Source organism: Lepisma saccharinum, chromosome 27, assembly GCF_977018435.1.
Source record: "Lepisma saccharinum chromosome 27, izLepSacc3.1, whole genome shotgun sequence".
Lineage (NCBI taxonomy): Eukaryota > Metazoa > Arthropoda > Insecta > Zygentoma > Lepismatidae > Lepisma > Lepisma saccharinum.
In genome coordinates, this window is record NC_139255.1 from 47,361,448 (window position 1) to 47,384,804 (window position 23,357).

The window sequence follows — 23,357 nt, forward strand, 5'->3', positions numbered from 1 at the left end:
GTGAAAATGGACCGAGACGGTATTCGTTTGATGGATGCCTCTAGGTCTCGCCTTTCACACTTCCTTCCGGTCGCCGCTGACCGCTTCCTCCTCTCGGCGGCTCTTTGAAACGTTGACATCCGCGACAGCTTTCTCCCCACCTCTTTTTCTCTTCGGTCAGGCAACCCTTTCACGCTTGTCTCCCTAATCCCGTGGCCGCAGCGGCGCTGCGATATATCTCCGGGCATTGATAGGCTCCGCCTCAAATTACTCTCCCCAGAATGTCGAGAGCTTGAACCTGTGTGTTCTGGGAGGTTGGAGGAGATAGGTAATCTACATTTCTATAGTGGTAGCCAACACCGTTGGTGTAACGTAACACCCTGTTGTTTGGGTGGCAAGAGTGTGAATGCATGTTAGCAAACATGGAGACATGCCGGTCATGGTTGTCCTTAATGCACCAACACCGTTATTGGTTACTTTAGGTTATGTAGTAGAGAGGGTTTCGCTAGAACGCCAAATAGTTCGCACGGTCGACGCTAGATAGTGTATGGAATTCAAACTTCTTCGCTCGAACAGGCAAAACAATCGGTATACGCTTGAAGCCCAGTAGTACACGCATAACCGTCTGTGCCTGTGGTAGTGGGGCCTCAAATATGGATAGTGAAGTAAAAGACGCAGTGAAATTTAAACTGAAGTCAACTGTAGTCATGGTATCCTTGTTAAAATGTACCTTAGCCTATTTGTAGAGGAAACGAACGGGAAAAAAGGGTCCAACCCCGAAATAATTGCAACACAAATGTTTTATGTGCCAGATTGTGCGGAATGGTATAGTGCATAATATATTAAAAATCCGCCATCCAAATGTTTGGGAAAAATCCGCCATCTTGGAAAATGGCGGCAAAAATTCAACTCAAAAATAATTAAAAAATAATATCTCGAAAACGGTGCATTGTACACAACAGGTGAAGATAACCAAAATGAAAGAACAGAAAATTTGCTAAATTTTTGTTTTTGTTTGATAGAGCTACCATATATCTTAATTGAATTAGAAAGATTCAAATATTTTCCTTAATTCTTCGAATTAGCGTAAAAGTTGGTTTCTGACACAAAGAACAGCAAATATGTAAGAAACTATGTAATTTACGTTCTAAAGTCACTGAACCAAATTCATAGCTTATGATTTCCTCTAGGGGTTGTTTTTTATTTCGTGCCTCTAGAGTCAGGGGTTGAGGAGATATGTAGTTTAATGCAGAGTCATGTGTTTCCCTAAATTTGCGTTCCATTTCCTATGATATTGGTTGATTGATTTATTGATTTGATTTTTTTTACTTCACTTTTGTACCACGTTTGGCTAACTTGCGAAGATGGGAATAAGTGATGATATGATGAAATTGATGAATGGACACTCACAAACATCCATGCCCAGGTCGGGATTCGAATCAGAGACTCCTGGCGTCATAGCGCGATTATATTGGTGAGAACGTAATATCTATACATTGTTATATGCAGTGTTTCCTTCGTGGTGTTTGTTAGTTACATGTTGTTTATGTTGCTTAAAAATGTATGCACACAGTGGCGGCGATTAGGTGTCGTCTTAACTGTGCGGGGGGGGGGGGGGGCAAGGATAGTTTACTTTACACTGACTGCAATTAGAGAGAAGCGTATTGAAAATAGAATTCGGGCAGATGTTTTTGGGTCAAATCCACTGGTAGACAAGGCTTAACATTAGAGACCACAGTGCGGGGACAAGTGTGTATGGGGGTAGGACTGCTCCCCATGACCCCATTCCTTATCGCAGGCACTGTCAATACATTGAACCAATATGATATGGTAAAATACGGTTCTAAAGGGTCACTTTGCCTTAGATTCCATTGCAGAATTTTTCGTAGATACCTGGTGCTAACATGTTAAATGGCATCATTTCCTCTTCATACAGACGTGCACTTGTAGCACAGGTGTTACCCCTGATGCAACAAAAGGAGAAAATTTGCGTATGAATGTCAATTGGGGGGCACATTTTCTGCAGATAGAAACTCGGTCACCACACGTAGTTTCAGGTGCACCGACATAGTATGGTTACATGCTGCCATTTTCCTGGCTCTAGTTCAGCAACCCCTGGTGATAGAAGTTTGAAACTTGGAATGGAGAAGGGGCAAAGTATGAAGAGTACAATGCATGGTTGCTCAAAATCCAAAATGTCTTTACACCGTCAAAAAAATAGAATGCACTACTTTTCAGCCCGCCCTCGTATATATAGACTGGCGTACTTTCGACGTGGCGTTTGGCCACGTCTTGAACTCTCGCATGCGTGACCTTCGGCCACGTTGTGGGCGCAATCATATTATAGATGGGTTCGTCAATAAAAACCACTTTGAAAATGTCTGCGTGTTGTATTGGATGAAGGGGAACGTGTGTATAAGTTCGCTTATTTGATAAGCTTATAAAGTAACATTATGTGTGTACGTGCTCTAATATTGTACAAATATTCAACATATTATTGCCTATTTTCATAATAATAAACTGGGTAGATATTGTCCGTTTCAAAATAGTTAGATATTTCATATAAACTAATTTAATAGGCAGTATTTACGTCAATTGTCATTTTCACATTTTTAAACGTAATTGATAAATAATTGTTTTCCGTCATTCCACTAAAATTCTTTTCTATCTTTCCTCTGTAATAAATTCTGACGCTCATATTTTGAAATATGAAAAGCCTAGTACAACACCATTACCGTAGTTTTGGGATTGAAAATAAACGTTCATTAAGCTCCCTAGCAACGTACGTTTCCATGGACAACAACAAACAAAGATATTAACATCTTCTTGTTCAATAGTCATATCACTAGTATCTAGTAGGTTTTAATATAACTGTAGGAAATTACCTTGAATAAATACATAGTGTTCAGCACCAACATTAGTACTTTCTTTATGTTCTTCAGAATCAGTGCTATATTCCAACAAAATATCAAAGAATTGTTTGTTATTATTCCTCTAAACATTTAGTTGAAACAAGCACGATGTAGATATTTTCGGATTGAGTATACAAACATCTGATTGTATCTGGACTGAATCATATCCTTACTATGTAGATGTCACCCTTGTTTGAGGCACCTTTTCAAAAGCAGGAGTTCATTCATCTGTGTGCTATTGATCTGTGAGAAATATAATGTAGCTAGACAATTAAGAATTAAAGGAAACAATGCGTGCTGCGAAATATGTCCGCGGAAACGGTTGCTATGGACATGAAAAAAGGGCATTTTGAGCCAATTGAGCGATTTTTTTTATTTTCTCGGTCTTTTGGGACAATTTCATGGTCGTAATCGGACATTTTTCGCCTCCGGGGCTTCCATCATGGAGCACATTTATGTCAGTGGGATTTGGGCTATTGGACTCGCGCACTTTCGACGTGTCCTTCGGCCACGTCTTGTACGCTCGCCGGCGTGACAATCGATCACTTTTTGTGTTCTTGAATGCTCTAAATGCATTTGAAGATATCCGAGTGTGTCATTGGAGTAAGGGAAACGAGTAAGTGCCTTTGCTAATTTGAAAAGTTTAGAACGTAACGTTATGTGTGTACGGGCTCTAATATTGTACAAATATTAAAATTATTATTGTCTATTTTCTTAATATTAAATTGGGTAACTAATATCCGTAAATTAAATGCTTTATACATACGAATTCAATAGCGACACTAAATTGGAAGAGCAACATTTACTTCTGTTGACATTTTTGAACGTAATTGAAAAATAATTGTTTCACGTCATTCCCTTGAAATACCTCATACCTCTCCTATGTAATAAATTCTGGCGCTCATATTTTGAAATTCGAAACGTGTAGCATAATTCACTAACAGTAGTTTACGGGGTTAAAATAAACTTTCATTAAGTTCCCTAGCAACGTCCGTTTCCATGGACAACAACAAGCACGGCAAGCTCTAAAGAATTGTTTGTTATTATGCTCTAAACATTTAGTTAAAACAAGCACGATGTAGATATTTTCGCATTGAGTATACCAATATATACGTAATTGTATCTAGACTGAATCTCCTTATGTAGATTGTCACCTTTGTGTGAGGCACCTTTTCAAAACCAGGAGTTGATCCATCTGTGTGTTACTGATCTGTGAGAAATATAATGTAGCTAGACAATGAAGAATGAATCAAACAATGCGGGAAAAAAATGTGCCATGGTTGCCGGGTTGCTAAGGACGTGAAAAAAGGGCATTTTCACCCTTAAGGAAGGGCCGATTGAGCGACTTCTTAATTTTCTCTGCCTTTTGGGACTTTTTCATGGGGGGTCGTAATCGAGCATTTTTCACCTCCGGGACTTCCTTCATGGAGAACATTTATGTCAGTGAGTGGTGGGATTGGGGCTGTATACAGGGTGTCATTTTAATGGCGCCCACGGACCACGGGAACGTACAGAGCGTACAAACAACTTTTCTCAGTAACATTTTTCTCGTTGGTGCGTAGTTTCGCCGCTACAATCGTTCAAAAAAGCCCGTTTTACCGCCTGAATGCTGGCAACCACACACAACATTTGATTGCATTTGAGATGTCATTTCCTGTCGTGAAGCGATGCGTTCCAGGGTTGCCAGGAACACACATATTCTGTGAAAAACGACATAGTCAAAATCAGCCAGATTATGTACCCTAGAACAAAGCGTTCTGTAACCCAACAGGAAGTGAACAAACTATACGAAAAATGGTAGAAAAAAAGGAATTCAAATAGAAGTGGTCATATCGAATTTTGTCTCAGCTTATATATCAAATATTTGCAAATCTCGTTGCCTAGTTGGCATCTACAATTTAGTCTATCCACTTCGTCCTTCTGATACTCGTTGTCTGTGACACACTGAACAGTTGACAAAATAAAAGTGAAGTAACTCAAAATTACAAAGGTAAGTGACACGTAATGCAATGTATATTAACGACATTATGCGGGAATGGGCACAAATGGTTGAAAATAAAGGTTTATCTACGCACCGGATACACATGTAATAGTTTGCAACATTACTGTGAATATGGCAGTATATTCCCTGCTGATTCATGATTAGGTTGTAACAACCTAACAACCCGTGCTAATGCGTGTTTTTGCCATAATGTAACAACATGAACCTCGGATACTTCCGCTATCAGCACCACAACACCACAATACATGTATCAGGACAAATGGATATACAAACCTGTATATATCAACCTTGCAACGACATTTGCAAATATTTGACATGTATCTGGGCGTAAACAGCCAGATGTAAACTGTAAGTCCAATAAAATTTATTGTTGATGATGATTTAATTTGACATGTAGGCTAAGAGACAAAATCCGATATTGTCATTTTGAATACGTTGTTTTTCTATCATTTTTCGTATTGTTGGTTCACTTCCTCCTTCCCCTGGGATGACTACTGGTCTTCTGGCTGGTAGGCTGTGTTTCCCTAGATGTTCGGTCTACTGGACGCAATGTTATCTACGTTTTACAGATCATAATGTGGTTGGTAGTTTGTAATTTCTTCCCAAAATTTGTGTGTTCCTTGCAACACTGCCGTGTACTGTTTCGCAGCAGGAAATGACGTCACAAATACGATCAAATGATTTTGAGGTTGCCAGCATTAAGGCGGCAAAACGGGCTTTTTTAACGACTGTAGCGCCAAAACTGCGCACCAACGAGAAAAATGTTTCTTAGAAAAGTTGCTTGTTTTCATGTCCTCTGTTCGTTTCCGTGGCCCGTGGGTGCCATTAAAATGACACCCTGTATATATTGGGGTCGCGTACTTTCGACGTGGGCTTTGGCCACGTCTTGTACGCTCGCATGCGTGACCTTCGGACACGTTGTGGGCGCAATCATGTTATGGATGGGTTTCTCAATGAAAACCACTTTGAAAATTTCTGCATGTTGTATTGGATGAAGGGGAACATGTGTATAAGTTCACTTATTTGATAAGCTTAGAAAGTAACTTTATGCGTGTACGTGCTCTAATATTGTACAAATATTCAACATATTATTGTCTATTGTCCGTTTCAAAATAGTTAGATATTTCATATAAACTAATTGAACGAGACACTCGTGATTTCCGAAACTGTTGTAATTTTTGTTAATTTTTAAGCATGGTGGGTGAGGATGCTTGTTTTACACCGCGTACCCGTGTTGGGAATTGCACATTTGCCTTTATAATCCACTCATCGCCGTAGAATTAGGCAACACACCGTCTTGCAGGAAAGCGAGGATTTCAGGTTCTAGGCGCCCCATTTTTTTTTGCCTGTGACTGTACATTAATAATTGGAGACCAGATCGACTCTGTGTCATGTTTCGATACCAACCTCCCGGCGGCTTTCGTGGTGGAGTGACCGCGTAAACCTGGTTTAGACGGAATAATTTCCAACATTTTTACTAGCATAAATGCTTCCGAAATCATTACAGCACTTTTTTTGGAGCAGACAGTACTTTACACGAAAGTATTTCATGTAACATTCCGGTTAGTATTTGCGATGCGAAGCGTTCAGAGAACACAAGACAATATAGGGTGATCCGTTAGAGATGTGCAACGTCCCTCTAGTGCACTTCTTAAAATAAAGTTATACCACGGCTACAGAAATTTCTTAATCTCAGGGGATAGGTTCTTTATTCGAGAATTCCAAATAAGAAAGCGTTTTATAGCCAAGAAGATATAGTTAAATGCGGATCTATATTCTGAAAACTGTACACAATACAGAGAAAATATATAGCGAAGCTTGTATATACATTGAAATATATATATATATATATGCTGTTTCCAAATTTACGTCGGTTATATTCTTCTTATAAATATATGCATAATTGAAAGGAAATCTTCTTCTTCTTTTCTTCTCACAATTTTGGGGAAAAGGCTTCTTCTCTTTTCTATCGTTGATTAGTGAAAATGCTTCTTCTTTTATCTTCCTTCTACTTTGGTCAAAGCCTTCTTCTTTTTTATCTCTGATTAGGGAAAAGGCTTCTTCTTCTTTCTATTTTTGGAAAAGGCTTACATGCTTGCGCTCGTTTTCCCCGCTTCTTTGGCACAAGCTATACTTATAGAAAGATTAGGGGCGACTAAACTGACAGTAGCGCGACCTTCTATGTAACGACCAAAAGGGGGATAGCCCAGGATCGCCAACAGCAAGCGTTGCCTATGGCCCAGTGCGTCTAATAAGGAGCACAACCGTAAGTGCTGCGGGGCGTCTAATTTGACACAGCGCCACCGAGGGACGGAAAAACACAAAAGCTGACGATGTTCTCCTCGTCTGAGGTATTAAATCAAATTTTGATCACTAGGATCAAAAAGGAGATACATTTCTGAATTAATTTGCTTACTTATTAACTTTCCTAATTGTTTCATATATGAGCATATTCTTATCTATCTTAATTGGATATATACAACATTTTATTCACTCCTTCTATAATTTTTATACTCTTACTTTATGTATTTTGCATTTACTATAATATACAGGGTGTCATTTTAATGGCGCCCACGGACCACGGAAACGTATAGAGGACATCAAAACAAACACTTTTCTCCGTAACATTTCTCTCGTTGGAGCGTCGTTTCGGCGCTACAGTCGTTCAAAAAAAGCCCGTTTTGCCGCCTGAATGCTGGCAACCACACACAACATTTGATTGCATTTGTGACGTCATATCCCGTAGTGAAGCGATGCGTTCCAGAGTTGCCAAGAACACACATATTCTGTGAAAAATCAGCCACATTATGTACCGTAAAACAAAACGAGAAAACACGTTCTGCAACCTAACAGGAAGTAAACAAACGATGCTAAAAATGGTAGAAAGGAAATAGAATTCAAATGGAAATGGTCATATCGAATTTTGTCTCAACTTAGATGTCAAATATTTGCAAATCTAGTTACCAAGTTGGCATCTACAATTTAGTCTATCCACTTCGTCCTTCTGATATTAGTTGTCTGTGACACACTGAACAGATGACAAAATAGAAATGAAAGAACTCAAAATTCCAAAGGTAAGCAACACATAATATAATGTATATTCAGGGCATTATGAGGCAAGTGACAAAAATGGTTGAAAATACAGGGATATAAATAGTAGTAAAACAAACTCTCCGACGACTGTGTTTATCTACGCACCGGATACACATGTAATAGTTTGCAACTCTGAACAGGGCAGTATATTCGCTACTGATTTATCATTAGATTGTTACTGTGGTTGTACGTATTTTAGCCGTAATGTAACAACGTGAACCTCAGATACTTCCGTTATCACCACAAAGTACCACAAGGCATCTGGACACAAACCTGTAGATATCAACCTTGCAACGAGATTTGTAAATATTTTACATGTAGCTGGGCGTAAACAGCCACATGTATGTTGTAAGTACAATAAAAGTTATTGTTGTTGATATTTGACATGTAGGCTGAGACAAAATCCGATATTGACTCTTCATTTTGAATACGTTTTTTACCATTTCTCATATCGTTGGTTCACTTTCCCCTTCCTCTGAGATGACTGCTGATCTTCTGGCTGGTAGGCTATGATGTTCGGTTTACTGGACGCGTTTCTCGCTTCGTTTTACAGCTAATAATGTGGTTGGTAGTTTGCCATTTTTCACAAAACTTGTGTGTTCCTTGCAACCCTACCGTGCGCTGTTTCGCCGCAGGAAATGACGTCACAGATACGATCAAATGTTGTGTTGGGTTGCCAGCATCCAGGCGGCAAAACGGTCTTTTTTGAACGGCTGTAGCGTCGAATTGACGCACCAACGTGAAAAATGTTACTGAGAAAAGTTGTTTGTTTTGATGTCCTCTACACGAATCTGTGGTCCGTGGGCGCCATTAAAATGACACCCTGTATATAATCGCTCTTCTCTGCTCCTAGTTTCTACAATGAACTCTGCTCTTCTTTATATGGCGTGCTGCCATCTATCGTCGCTCTCTGGAAACATTTCTTCCTTGCATTTTTCATTGTGTCGTCGGAACTGGCACGTGACAGTTGTCAGAAAAGTAAACCGTTGTGTACAATAGGTTAATGTACGTATCTCTGAGCAGTTTGTTGTAATATATGCAGAAAGGATTTACAGATTTACATGTGCAGGTTTACAGACGTCAGCCGCGTGGCGCTAGCGTTCATGGTAGATAAAGATAGTGGTCACGCCACAACAACGCACAATGTACCGTATGGGATGTGAAATTTTCGAGTGTTATATGCACACTAGTACAGCCACATGGCTTAAGTCTGTAAACCTGCACTCACTTAAATCTTACATCTTTTCTGCATATATTAGAACAAACTGCTCAGAAATACATACATTAACCATGTGACGTTCCTTTCTGGTGTTCGCCACTGGATCACGGATCACTACGTCACGGTAGCTACCCAATCTCCCTGTGCGGCGGAGTTATGAGACTCTCCTTAATGTTATTCTACACTGAGCATTCTCAGGACGTAACGATTTGAAAAAAGAAATAGCTTCTTGCTATTTTACAAATTTAATAACCCATTTTACCTTTAAACAATCACTGCAAAACAACAACAATATTCACAAACGCAATCACATTTCAATTAAGTTGCGGCTTTTCCTTTAAAACAGTGTTTTTCACAAAATAAATATCATCTCACGCTACTCAACTTACTTTTTCCTTCTCACGCACTGTTGTCCCGGCAACGGAATCAATAAAAGATTGGACAGTTCTACAAATATTTATAAACCGGAAATGACTTCCGATTCCGATATTGCGAAATATTAATATATTTAATATATTTAATATTAATATATATGTAATAAAATATTACATATGGCCAAAATAAACAAGGCGTATCAACCTATTGTACACAACGGTTTACATTTCTAACATCTCAAACGGATCACCCGGTATATACAGCACGAAAGGTATAAGAGTTACGCAATTTTCATTTAATAACAAATAAATATAAACAGGAAGAGATGTAACATAAAAGACGAAGGACGGGATATCGCGTAAACAAACTGAAACTACACATTTTCTTGACACGTAACCATCAGTCTCACCTATATATTTAGTTATTTCTGCCCACGAGCCTGGTGCTTAGAACTAATTTATTCTTCCATGCGTGTACTGTATGCGCTATAAAGTATGTATTTAAGCAGTGCCATTGATTTGCAACCAACACCTTTTTGTAGGAAACGTTATTCCTGTCGGTTGAATAGTTATGGGCTTTCAAAAGTGTGAAGTGATGTGCTTGCATCTCACTCGGCCGCCATTAAATCTGCACTCGTGACCTAGAGCTCGCTTCTGATAGGCTATGCTACTCGCAATGCTAAGGAAATTAGGACCAATCCTATCTGTGAAATATGCCATGCAGTATGCCATCAAAATGCTGTAAGATTTCTTCACTTTTACGGTAGAATTTGATCGTTAAGAAAAGTGCCAAAGAAAGTATGCTCTCCTCTAAAGTGGGCATAGCACATTACAAAGCTAGGTTCGAATCTTGATTACTGTGTTTATCTCATCACCATTCATGTTCATACTTGCGATTAACCAAAGCGGTAGAAGAGGAACGTAACCAAAACAGAAATGGAAGACAGAGTCCCTAGCGACGCATATACTTACTAATGTTGGAAACCATGTCCTAAAGCTGACAAGAGACTCACAAGGATACACGACCTTTGAGGAGCAAAATCTTACCCGAACCCAACTCTTCCCTTGGCGGTTTTCGAAGTTCTGTCTTTTTGGCCTCGTCACCCCGATGCCCCGAAATAAGGCTCGAACACCGTGTTCAAGGGAGAAAGAGCCCCCGTTGTTCCGTCGCGTCACATTAAAGTAACAGATCCTCTGAGGATATCGAAGGGAGAACGACAGAAGATTTCCTGTCACCTCTCGGTTCCTCCTCGCAATATTTTCTCTTCCTTCCAGTTTCCTCTTTCCCCTGTCCGCACATCTTTTTTTCTTGTCCCGACAAGTCGTTCCGGACGAATCCCTCGGGATAATCCTGGCCGGCTTCATCAGTCTTCGGAAAAGGTGAGACGGGATCGTACAAATGGCGTCTTCTCGCTTCTTCCTCTGGGCGGGGTTCTGAGGCATCTGTAGCTCTACTGCCTTCGCGAGCTTCCCTTTAAAATGGCTTCTACGCTTTACTTGTGACACACGCTTGTAGCACATTTCTATAGATATTTCTTATTGCTGTAATGCCAGCAGATATGTTACGTCTCAACATTTTTTAAGTGTACTGTCATTGGATAATAACCCGTGGCCAGTGATATGCGTCTACGCGTAAACAACGATAGTCTACATTCTACACGTAGACTATTTGATACACGTAGATTACGTAATCTATGTAAACAACATGGCGAAAGGTTATAACTTATCAAAGGGCGCCATGGAATTAAAATAAAATTATACTGCGTATCAGTTGCTGATGTGTAAGGATAACTTTTCATACTCTTTCTTCCAAATTCGAACAATTTCTCACCTAGGAAGAAACCTAATATAGGAAATATTCTAGTGTTTTATCGGGAAAAGACCACTCTTGGCTCACGACTGCCATCTGTTGTTGTTTTTTGCATACTATTATCTTCATCCATAGTTGATAATAGAAGAGACGAGAAATTTTGTTGTAAATAGGGTTCTTTTCATTTCGTTAGGAACCAATATACAGGGTGTCCCAAAAGTCCCTTAACAGCCGTCCTAGAGACGTGTAGTGCAGAGATTGCCATGATTTGAGTATATAGTAATACTGTAGGGGTAGGGGGAACATGATTGCTGTGGGTGACCATGGCGGCGGCCATCTTGGTATCCGCCATATTGGATGAAGGTCATTTTTTTTAAATGGGAAGGTATATGTGTGGCACATAATTTTAGGCTAGAATTGCACCAGAAACAAGAATATGAAGTCAGTTTTCAGATATCTTTAATCTGTGAAAGTTATTGATGCAATGTTGAATAAATGATGACGTTTGATAAAGTATGGAAATTCTGATAACTGATGTCATATCTCTTTTGTTGCAAGTGTAAGTGACAAAGAACATGATGTTATCCAATGAGGAACGAATTGAGATCATCCTCATTTCCGCCGAAAGCAGTTCACGGGACATTGCCAATGACTTGAATCAAAGACATCCGCTTAGGCCGCCAGTGTCGCATGTTAGTGTGGCCAATGTGATGAAGCGGTTTAAAGAAACGGGTGCAGTGCACGATAGACGTCTATCGGGAAGACCAAAAACAGCCACGGATGAAGAAACAACAACGGCATTTCTGGCATCATTCGTGAAAAAAGTATTCGACGACTATCCGCCTAATGTTGTGTTAGCAAGAGTTCGATTAGCAGGATTATGCCAGAACACAAGTGGCATCCCTACAAGATGCAAACGCAACAACATCTCAGTGAAGATGATCTTCATAGGAGGGTGGAATTTTGTGAGTGGTGTGTCGTGCAACTTGAACGTGACCCTGACTTCTGGCGAAACATTCTGCATAGCGATGAGGCATTTTTTTTATACCAATGGTGAGGTCAACCGTCAAAACTTGCGGTATTGGTCCTCTGAGAACCCGCACTGGGTAAACCCGGGGAACGTGGTTGGGCCAGCAAAAGTTATGGTGTGGTGTGGAATTTGGAATACCCAAATCATAGGTCCATTTTTCATTGAGGGGACAATGAATGCACAGACCTACCTGCAGTTGCTACGCGATCTTGTCTTACCTTCAGTGTGTATGCCGGATGGCTCTTTCCTAGAATTTTTTTCAACATGATGGTGCACCACCTCATTATGCGAACATTGTTCGGCAGTACCTTGATGTTCAATTTCCTGGTAGGTGGATTGGCAGACGAGGACCAAGAGACTGGCCAGCCAGGTCCCCAGAACTTACTCCTCTTGATTTTTACTTGTGGGGACATCTTAAGGCCATGGTTTATGCAGTTCCAATACGTGATATGCGTCACCTTCTTCAACGAATCACTGAGGCCTGTGCCGCTGTCACTCCTGAAACTCTTTTGAATGTTCGCGTGCATGGGAGACTTGCTTACGGATGTGTTTACGGGAGCATGGTAAGCACATTGAGCACATTTCGTAGCGCAATAACTTTTCACAGATTAAAGATATCTGAAAACTGACTTCATATTCTTGTTTCTGACGCAATTCTAGCCTAAAATTATGTGCCACACATATACCTTCCCATTTAAAAAAAATTGAACTCCATCCAATATGGCGGATACCAAGATGGCCGCCGCCATGGTCACCCACAGCAATCATGTTCCCCCTACCCCTAAAGTATTACTATATACTCAAATCATGTCAATCTCTGCACTACACGTCTCTAGGGCGGCTGTTAAGGAACTTTTGGGACACCCTGTAGTTGAAAATATCACTTTCCTTTCATGAAACCCTTGAAAATTAATTCTAATGCACTTTAGATTGTCTACGTAGTCTATGTAAACTACAACCCAATGTAATCTACGCGTAGATTACGTGTAGACAACGCATGTAGACGTAAACTTATAGTCTACGGCACATCACTGCCCGTGCCGCAACAGCCCGTGAGGGCCAAGGCCTACCTACAGATCATCCAACCAGGCACGAAAAGACTTGAGGTCAGCACGACGAACCTCCAGTCATTGTTGTAGGTTTCCATTACCGGGTTACGCTATTTATTCGTAGCTCCCTAATTATCTCACGATGGTGGCTATGGCCGAAATCTCTGGAGAAAAGATTTTACGCTTCTCTCAGGAGACTCAAACCTGCGCGCGTCCCGTAGCAGGAGGGAGCCCAACTCATCATGCCTTAGACCACACGTCCACGGTGTTGGACAATTAGGTAATATGATAAATAAATATAATTACTGTCCCATAGGAGCCTGCAAATTTTGAAGGCATGTTCACAATGTGCAGCTCAGATCTGTGGCTATACCTTGGATGTCCATTAGATATTTCTGGCGGACATCCACAAGGTCCAGCTCATATCTGCGTATATCCATTGGACATACAGTTTTAGATTTTTGGATATCCATGAGACATACACAATGTCCAGCTTAGATTTGTGTATATCCATTAGATATCCAGTGTTAGACTTCTAGATATCCTTGAGATATCTAGTATGTATCCGCATTTGATTCAAAATTGCTATATGTGTGTAGGTGGCTATCCCAAGAATGATCTTTTCGTATCCAAAATATGTGTGAAAAATACCTAGAAGAGGACCTAACGAGTCCAGTCAATTTTACATCAAATGTCTAATTACTGAACTACTCGTGTCTTTCAAGATGAGTTTAAAATGAAGTTTTGTCTTATTTTAAGACAAAAGTACATGTAGATTAGGTGTAGGTTACCTAACTTTAAAAAAGAAGTTCATGATCCAGATATATGGCAATGTTAATCTCTAACTGATTTTATGCGTACCATCATCTTTAAGTATATCAAACCTTGAAATAATAAAAATGAATCATTCATACAAAGATATGATTTCCAGACGTTGAATATTCTATAGTTACTAACTTATTTCTCAAGATTCAGTTTGCATTTGCAACACACTATCTATTTTATTGTTCTAAAAGAATAACTGTTGTTCTAGAACCAATATTTACCTTAAATTAACATTTGCTATATCTTTGTACATGATTACCAAGAAATAATAGCTGCGATTTGGTGCCAAAACTGGAAGGCCAAGGACATTTTACTTTTCTGCGCTGGCAACTGCCCCCACGCCCCCCCCCCCCTAATCGCCGCCACTGCCAAGAACAATTCATGAGATTCATCTTCTTGGGCAAGCATTATAATATGAAAATGAATATCACGAACCACAATAGTAGTACACTTATAAAAACATACATAGATGGCAGCACTCACGCATCAAATAAGTCGAATGGAAGTCTGTCTACTGAAACTCATCCTAACCTAACACAATTATTGCGTTTTAATGCAATGCACTTAAAAATAAAATATACAAGCCAATTTGCAGATCAAGAGAGAGATAATAACAAAACAATTGGTAACTTGTTGAAAGGCATTGCACGAAAATAAATATTTAAAATATTATTTAGTATTCCTTTAATCTTGCCCAATGCCATCTGTAAATTAGTATGCCCTACGAAGAGTTCATTGATGTTTGAATGTACGAGACTATAATTCGTAAACAAGCTTACGTTGTAAAGAAACCCGTCTCGCCACAAATTGTACGAGTCGCACCTCTATTTTTATGACCTTTCTAAGAATCTAAGAATTTGAGAATTGTATAAAATTAAAAATGAGTTCCACCTCTATATTGGTAAACTTACTTTAAGAATATACTTTTAGTAGTTTATTTTTCTCCGCTTGAGTACGCTAGCATCGCCGTCCCTATATAAAGGCGAAAGCCTGGCTGGCAATTTAATTCCGCTCCGACCTCGGGCGAGAGAAGGTGCTCTCCGCTCAGGCGAGAGTCCAATCACCTATAAGGAGAGTCACTCCGCCCTACCCGGCGAGAGACCCAGAGTAGCAAAGGCTCCATCTTCGGATAAGAGAAGCTGAACTCCGGACGAGAGATAAGAGGTTGGACTCTGTCCATTAGCCAGAGAATCCGCTCCATCTTCGGATGAGAGAAGTTACGCTCCGTTTTCGGACGAGAGCAGTGGTCTTGTTCTAGCTAAGAACACGCTCCACTTTCGAGTGAGAGAAGTGACTAATCAGCTTTCCTTTCCCCCCATTTCCCATCTCATTCATTCTTTTAGAACCCCATCTCTTTAATCAGACTCGAATGTTTACCTCCAGCTTATGTTAAAGCTAACCCTGGTGTACTCACTGTATCGCTCTGGCTTAATCTTGGGTAGGCCTTACAATGTGCAACATACACCCGAACCCTGAGTGTAAATGGAATCTCATGCCCCGACTAGATAAAAGGTTAGCATTATGGGTAAACTTGAGACGACGGTAGTGAGAGATCAATGCCTGCCTGAGGACACAGTTTCAACGTCTTAAAAAATGGAAATCTTTGTTATTGTGATTGATGTTAAGGTAATTTCTATCCTGTGGTAAGTATAAATAATTACCTCTAGTGTCAGGAATACTGGGCATAAGAGCCCTGGCATTTTCTCATGTAATGTACAGTTAACAGCAATAAGATGAGGATAAAATCCATGGGAGCTCCCAGTTACTTCGCATTTTGGCATAATGTACAGTCAGAAGCAATAAAAGAACTTCAATAGCAAGTCTTCAAAAGCAAGGTTCGGCCATATTCATAGATTTAGGCAACACGCATAACGCCATGCACAGGTATCTCATTATTGCTGCTGGCTATACCAAAAACACGCAGAGGTTTCACTCCTTTGTCATTATAATGTCCAATTTGTTTCTTATTGTAATATTGGTTGTAAATAAGCATTAGGTTTTATACTAGTATTCCTGTTTCCTTTCAGATACAACTAAGTTTTCCTAAGTTCGAGCTCCAGAAGATTAACGAGTGTGGCGTGAACGTGATAGAGGTTTTCTACGATAAGACGGATGCAGAACACAGGCAGGCAATGTACTGTGGGAGCAGAGCGGACCCCAAGACCAGCGACAACAACATTGTCAACATACGTTTCTATGCGGAGAAGGACGGGGTCAACTCTACTTTCGAGATCCTCTTCACGGCCTTGAGGAATAAAGGAAGTGAGTATTGTCATCGAACAAATGCCAACCATAAATATTCTAACACTCATGCAGCATAATCTCGAAGGATATCCATTGGATGTCCATTAAATATCCAATTTTGGTATCCACTGGATGTCCATTAAATATCCAATTTTGGTATCCACTGGATGTCCATTAGATATATATTTTGGATATCCATGGGATGTCCATTAAATATCTAATTTTGGATATCCACTAGATGTTCATTATATATACTGTTTTGGATATACACTGGATGTCCATTAGATATCCAATTTTGAATGGAATACATTTTATTTTGGAAAGCTCAACACAGAATAACATCCAAATACAATACTAGTACAAATACATTTGTTTTCAAAGCAATGGCGTGCGCAGGGGAGGGATGATGGGGTTGCAGCCTCACCGCACTAGAATGCAGCTATGCAATTTCTATCTTTAAAATTCCATCCCGCCCCTGAAAACAAATCCTCCGTACGCTGCTGATTCAAACTAAAGAACAATACACACATTATTAAAACATATATTCGTCAAGGAAACATCTATTGGATATCCAGTATGTATGTTTCACGGATATTCTGTAGATAATTTTGGATACGTTTTGGACATCAGTTCACGTGAATGGGACGTTATGTGGAAGTTGTCTGATTGACATTATGGTGTGCCTAAGTTCTGAACTGGACATAATTTGAATGTTTATTAGACATCAACTGGACTGCATTAGATCTTTCTGGATATTTTTCACACATATTTCTGATCCGAAAGGAACATTGATGGACCTAGTTTTAGGCATAGCATCCGTTTTTTGGATATGATGTGGATATCCACGGGATGTCCTTTGGATATCTAATTTTGGATATGTATTGGACGACCATTACATACCCAATTTTGAATAGAAGACATTTCATTTTGAAAAATTCAACACAGAATAGCATCTGAAGATTTGTGCCGATATCGTGATGCGATGTGTGACCTGCCAACGATGACGTTGCATGCAAAGAGTCGTCACGACGGGCCTTGTTAGAAGAAGGCGTCGGCAGAGGATAAGTCCGCATGACTCTTGTTTCCAGGAGAATGCCTTTTCCTTCACAACGACATTATCCGCACTTGTGACGGACTATTAGAGAGGCATCCGGCATCCATGTTTTTCTCTGTCGCTCGTTTACGCATGTAGCGCCAACTGGCGTTTCAAATGGCGGGGAAAGTCGTTTTCAGTTACAGTTTGCCCCCCCCCCCCTTCGCCCCGCTTTTTCCTCTTCAACTTCAAACTTTGTATAGTGGTATCTTTCCTTCTTCACGGCCTGTGTCTTCCTAGATGCTAATATCGCTCTTCTTGTGTATATATGTCTCTCTCTATTCTGGGAATCTTGTTCTGCCTTTGCGATGAGTCGTACTGTTGCCATGGCGACGATTTTCCTTGACTGGATCCGGACGGGAAAAGGGACGCGAGAAGCTCTTTTCCCTGAACGCAACTCACTCCCAGCCCTTTCTCTAGCGAACTTCAATGGCGAGAAAGATGAAACTTGATGAAAATGTGAGTCTTCCAGGAACTTGCTTAGGAATCTCAGATTGTAATATGTTCAGTGGATTGGCGTACCTCCGACAGATAAAGACATTTTTAGCATTGCAAATTTCTACGTCTCCGCTTCAAGATTATATTGCAATTGTAACGTTCAAAAGGTAGCAATGGCGTCTCAACGGAGGGATCGAACCCAGGTCAGCCGAGACCCCCTCCAATACACAATACTTATTATGGTGATTGTCGACAACATTTGATTCATTGAGTTGGTGCTTTAAGTCCACTTTATGCACAGTAAGGCTAATCGGGACTGGACCTACAGTTTTAAGTGGGACCCGAACCACTATGTGCCTCCACCTGGTATCGAACCCGGGACCCCTTGATTACAAGCCGACGACGATACCACTGCGCCATCGTGAAGGCTATTGTCGACAACCGAAATAAAGTTCAGTTACTTATTATTCTAGCAGAATAACCAAAGGGAAAGTGAGTTGGCTACACTGTAAAACACCGTAAACAGAAACTTCATTATTTCAAATTCTAACAATTAATAATAATAACACGTGGCGCAACAGTCTATTGAGTGAAGGGGCCTACCTACCCGCCTGATCCTACTAACTCACTCACCCGAGGTGGGAGATCATCCAGTTACGGGGTGGGCGTGTGGTCAGCACGACGAACACCCAGTCGTTGCTGTAGGTTTTCATGACCGGGTTACGCAACTCATTCTACCAATTAATATAAGGAATAGACAGTTCTGTAAATTTTTAAATTTGAAAAATGAGATATTTATCTGGGAAATTACACAATGTAACCTTGATGACCAAAATTTCCCGCAAGGTTTTGAATATTTTTCTTGAAGTTGTGTAAAAGAAGAATAATGTATTTCCGTACGCGATATGTGAAAGAAAAAAGAAACGCGATTTGGTCGGATAGTCTTTCCCTAGGATCTAATGATGATAATGATAGTTTGGTAGTTTATGATAATAATTATCTAGTATTATTATTCATTTTTTATCGACGGGCTGACTACCTTCCAAAAATTTCTGACCAGAATGTTTAACCTAACAATTGGAAAATCATATTTTTCTGTCTCGAGGATATTTCAGGGTGTGTTGAGCTCAATACGACCCTCTACATACGCCACTAGTTCGTTCATCCTTTTCCACGTACTGCTGTTAAATGTTTGCGGTGCAGTTTCCTGATTAAGAAACCCCACCGAAGTTTTTCAGATTTTCAGAACGGCATTTTCAGAATATATTCACTGAGAACTATAAATAGACATACGACTCGCGAAAGTCCAGAAGGTGACTGCCACGCGAGAGATTCCCGGGTGGGTGATTTCACGTCACACTTTTTCCAGCAATGTCCCTGTATGTAGGAGCTCTTAATATTGGTTTGAAAGGAGCACGGGTAGCTTTATCTATCTGGTACCCCTAGGGATGGGGGTGGGAAGGGGGTGACATGTAAAAATAATTAATCGAAAACGACCGATATTAGTGTGGAATCCATAGTTTTCGGGGTCGCTAAGATGAATAGTGACACTCCCAATGCCGTTCAACTCCAAGACAGCCCTAGGAGTGGGGGTGGGAAGGGTGTGACATGTATAAATAATCGAAAACAACCGATATTAGTGTGGAATCCATAGTTTTCGGGGTCGCTAAGATGAATAGTGACGCTCCCAATACCGATCAACTCCAAGACACATATGGCACCCCTAGGGGTGGGGTAGGAAGGGAGCAACATGTAAAAATAATCGAAAACGACCGATATTAGTGGGGAATCCATAGTTTTCGGGGTCGCTAAGATGAATAGTGACGCTCCCAATACCGATCAACTCCAAGACACATATGGCACCCCTAGGGGTGGGTTGGGAAGGGGGTAACATGTAAAAATAATCGAAAACGACCGATATTAGTGTGGAATCCATAGTTTTCGGGGTCGCTAAGATGAATAGTGACGCTCCCAATGCCGTTCAACTCCAAGACACTTCTGGCACCCCTAGGGGTGGGTTGGGAAGGGGGTAACATGTAAAAATAATCGAAAACGACCGATATTAGTGGGGAATCCATAGTTTTCGGGGTCGCTAAGATGAATAGTGACGCTCCCAATACCGATCAACTCCAAGACACATATGGCACCCCTAGGGGTGGGTTGGGAAGGGGGTAACATGTAAAAATAATCGAAAACGACCGATATTAGTGTGGAATCCATAGTTTTCGGGGTCGCTAAGATGAATAGTGACGCTCCCAATGCCGTTCAACTCCAAGACACTTCTGGCACCCCTAGGGGTGGGGTAGGAAGGGAGCAACATGTAAAAATAATCGAAAACGACCGATATTAGTGTGGAATCCATAGTTTTCGGGGTCGCTGAGATGAATAGTGACACTTTCAATGCCGTTCAACTCCAAGACACATCTGGCACCCCTAGGGGTGGGGGTAGGAAGGGAGCAACATGTAAAAATAATCGAAAACGACCGATATTAGTGTGGAATCCATAGTTTTCGGGGTCGCTGAGATGAATAGTGACACTTTCAATGCCGTTCAACTCCAAGACACATCTGGCACCCCTAGGGGTGGGGGTTGGAAGGGAGCAACATGTAAAAATAATCGAAAACAACCGATATTAGTGTGGAATCCATAGTTTTCGGGGTCTCTAAGGTGAATAGTAACACTCCCAATGCTGTTCAACTTCAAGTTAATTTTACACTATAGTTAGAATTCATTATTTTCCTGTCTAATAGAAGATTTGGATAAAAAAATCCCCGGACCATCAGCTAGTATAATATAATTATAGGGAGGAGTTTGTTGTGATAAGATCAGGGTATGCCATTTATCAACTTGATGGTTCTTTTCATGGGGAGTCCGAGAACATTTTCGCAAACTAACACAAGAAGTGTACAAAATATAAGAATTAACTCCCATCTCAAACTTGAGTTTGAGTATACCATTGCTTAAGGATTAAGAAATGTACTGAACATCGAAATGAGATATTAATATTAGAAGGACAACAATAGCACGTTTTAATATGAATCACTATTATTAGAAGAAATCACAAAGTGTGTGGCAGGTTTTTCATTGCACAAATAGTATTGTCAGATTTCCTAAGAATTTCAGAGTTATAGTATGTCTTCGGGAATGTTGTAGAGAATCGTTCAAAAACAATTCTTATTCAACCACCTCGCATTTTTCAATGTATTTGGCCGCTAAATCATATATTTTTCTATAATAATGTCCGTCCGATGCACGAAAACTGTTGCTTGCATTTCCGTCCATGTACTTGAACCGGATGTTGCGAGCATCTGATGACGTAATCCCCGGCAAGTGTTTCCAAACGCACAGTTTTTTCACTATATTGCCCAACCTAAAGCAACCTAACCTAACCTTACCGTGATGGTGCGTGGGGCTATCGTGAATGGTTTTTGGGGCTATGCGGGAATGTTTTTTCAGGGAATGGTTTTTGGGGCTATGCGGGAATTTTTCTGTTAAGAATGTTGAAACACTGCTTTGCCTTTGAAACACAACGCTAGTCAAGATTTGCCCGCCATTTTGCGTGTTCAGGAAACGAGAAAAGAACGAACAATAATTACTCGATATGTCCACAATAGATACTAATTTCGTTAAAAAAAAAAAAGCGAAATCCCTTGTTAAACAATGTTTCGCAATGCAGAATAGGTAAGTACGAATGCAAAAAAGTAGAGAATGAACGAGTTAGAGCGATTTTCCGCATATGATAGTTTTACCAGAGCAACATGTAAAGGTGTGAGGGAAAACGTATTTATTTGTTTCTTTGCTGACTGTTTTCCTGACACCTCATGTGATTGTACATCCCAGGCGGCATGGTTGATATGGCAGTGTAAGCTTCCCCGAAAGCGTCGTAGCTTTCCAGCTTCGATAACAGGTGGAGACACAGTAGTTAGTATCCAATTTCGCACTGTAGGTCAAGTTCCGATTAGCTTATCATGAATAAAGTGGAATTAAAATAAAACTCAAACCTTAGAAATAGAGTTTAGCCACCATGCTTACCAGATGTCACACAAATACGCCAACCAGTAATCATAAAATGAAACACCTCGAAATTATTTTGTGTCATGGTGAATTAAAGAAAAAAAAATGACAGTCTGTATGACTGGTAAGCCAACATGAAAACTTTCCTAATTTTACCCATGAATTTTCCTAATATGCATGCATTAAATACATGACAGAATATTTTTATGGAGATTTATCATCTCTGGCTATAACTGTTGGGTTATGTTGGAAAGTTAAATTCCATTCCAGTATCTGATTGAGTGATTTGGCGATTATTGTTGTGAAGTTTCATTTTCCCTGATTTCCACACGAGTTAGCTGGTTCACTAACTAACTAACTCTCTAGCCTTCTTAAACCCGAAGTTTCATGGCTGCAGCAACACAGGCCTTCCATCTGTCCCTATCTTGAGCAAGATCTATATACTCTTTCCCATCCATACCAATTTCCTTTAGGTCCATCTCAACGTTGTCCCTCCATCTTCGTCTTGGCCTTCCTACAGGTCTCTTACCATCAGGTTTCCCAACAAGAATCCTGTAAACTCCTCTTTCCTCTCCCATTCGTGCCACATGGCCTGCCCACCTAAGTCTTCTTGATTTAATTATTCTAATAATATCTGGACATGAATACAAATTATGTAATTCTAAATTATGTAACCTTCTCCACTCACCTGTCTCCTCATCCCTTTTAGGTACAAATATTTTCCTGGATCACTAGCGTTCTATTTACAGTGCGGATTCTGTGAACCCTGCGCCTGTCGCTTGGAGTCTCTCTTGTGTTGAGTATGTGCTCCTTACAAGGAACGAGAGAGCATTGTGTTTAGTCTGTGGTCCTTACAAAGGCCTAAGTAGTTTTATGTTGAGTCTGTGGTCCTTACAAGGGCCAGAGGAGTCTTGTGTTGAGTCTGTGGTTCTTACAAGGGCAGAAGTAGTCTTGTGTTGAGTCTGTGGTACTTAAAAGGGCAGAAGTAGTCTTGTGTTGAGTCTGTGGTTCTTACAAGGGCAGAAGTAGTCTTGTGTTGAGTCTGTGGTTCTTACAAGGGCAGAGGTAGTCTTGTGTTGAGTCTGTGGTTCTTACAAGGGCAGACGTAGTCTTGTATTGAGTCTGTGGTTCTTACAATGGCAGAAGTAGTCTTGTGTTGAGTCTGTGGTTCTTACAAGGGCAGAAGTAGTCTTGTGTTGAGTCTGTGGTTCTTACAAGGGCAGAAGTAGTCTTGTATTGAGTCTGTGATTCTTACAAGGGCAGAAGTAGTCTTGT

At 40.4% G+C, this 23,357-nt stretch overlaps 1 protein-coding gene across 1 annotated transcript in view; it reads left to right on the forward strand.

The window, feature by feature from the left end:
* Positions 1-23,357, forward strand: part of Neto (Neuropilin and tolloid-like) — a 621,542-nt gene that overhangs the window by 573,490 nt on the left and 24,695 nt on the right. The window contains exon 6 of the mRNA XM_083113526.1: positions 16,321-16,555. Coding sequence (XP_082969652.1) covers positions 16,321-16,555 — 235 coding nt within the window. The remainder of the gene's footprint in view (positions 1-16,320; positions 16,556-23,357) is intronic.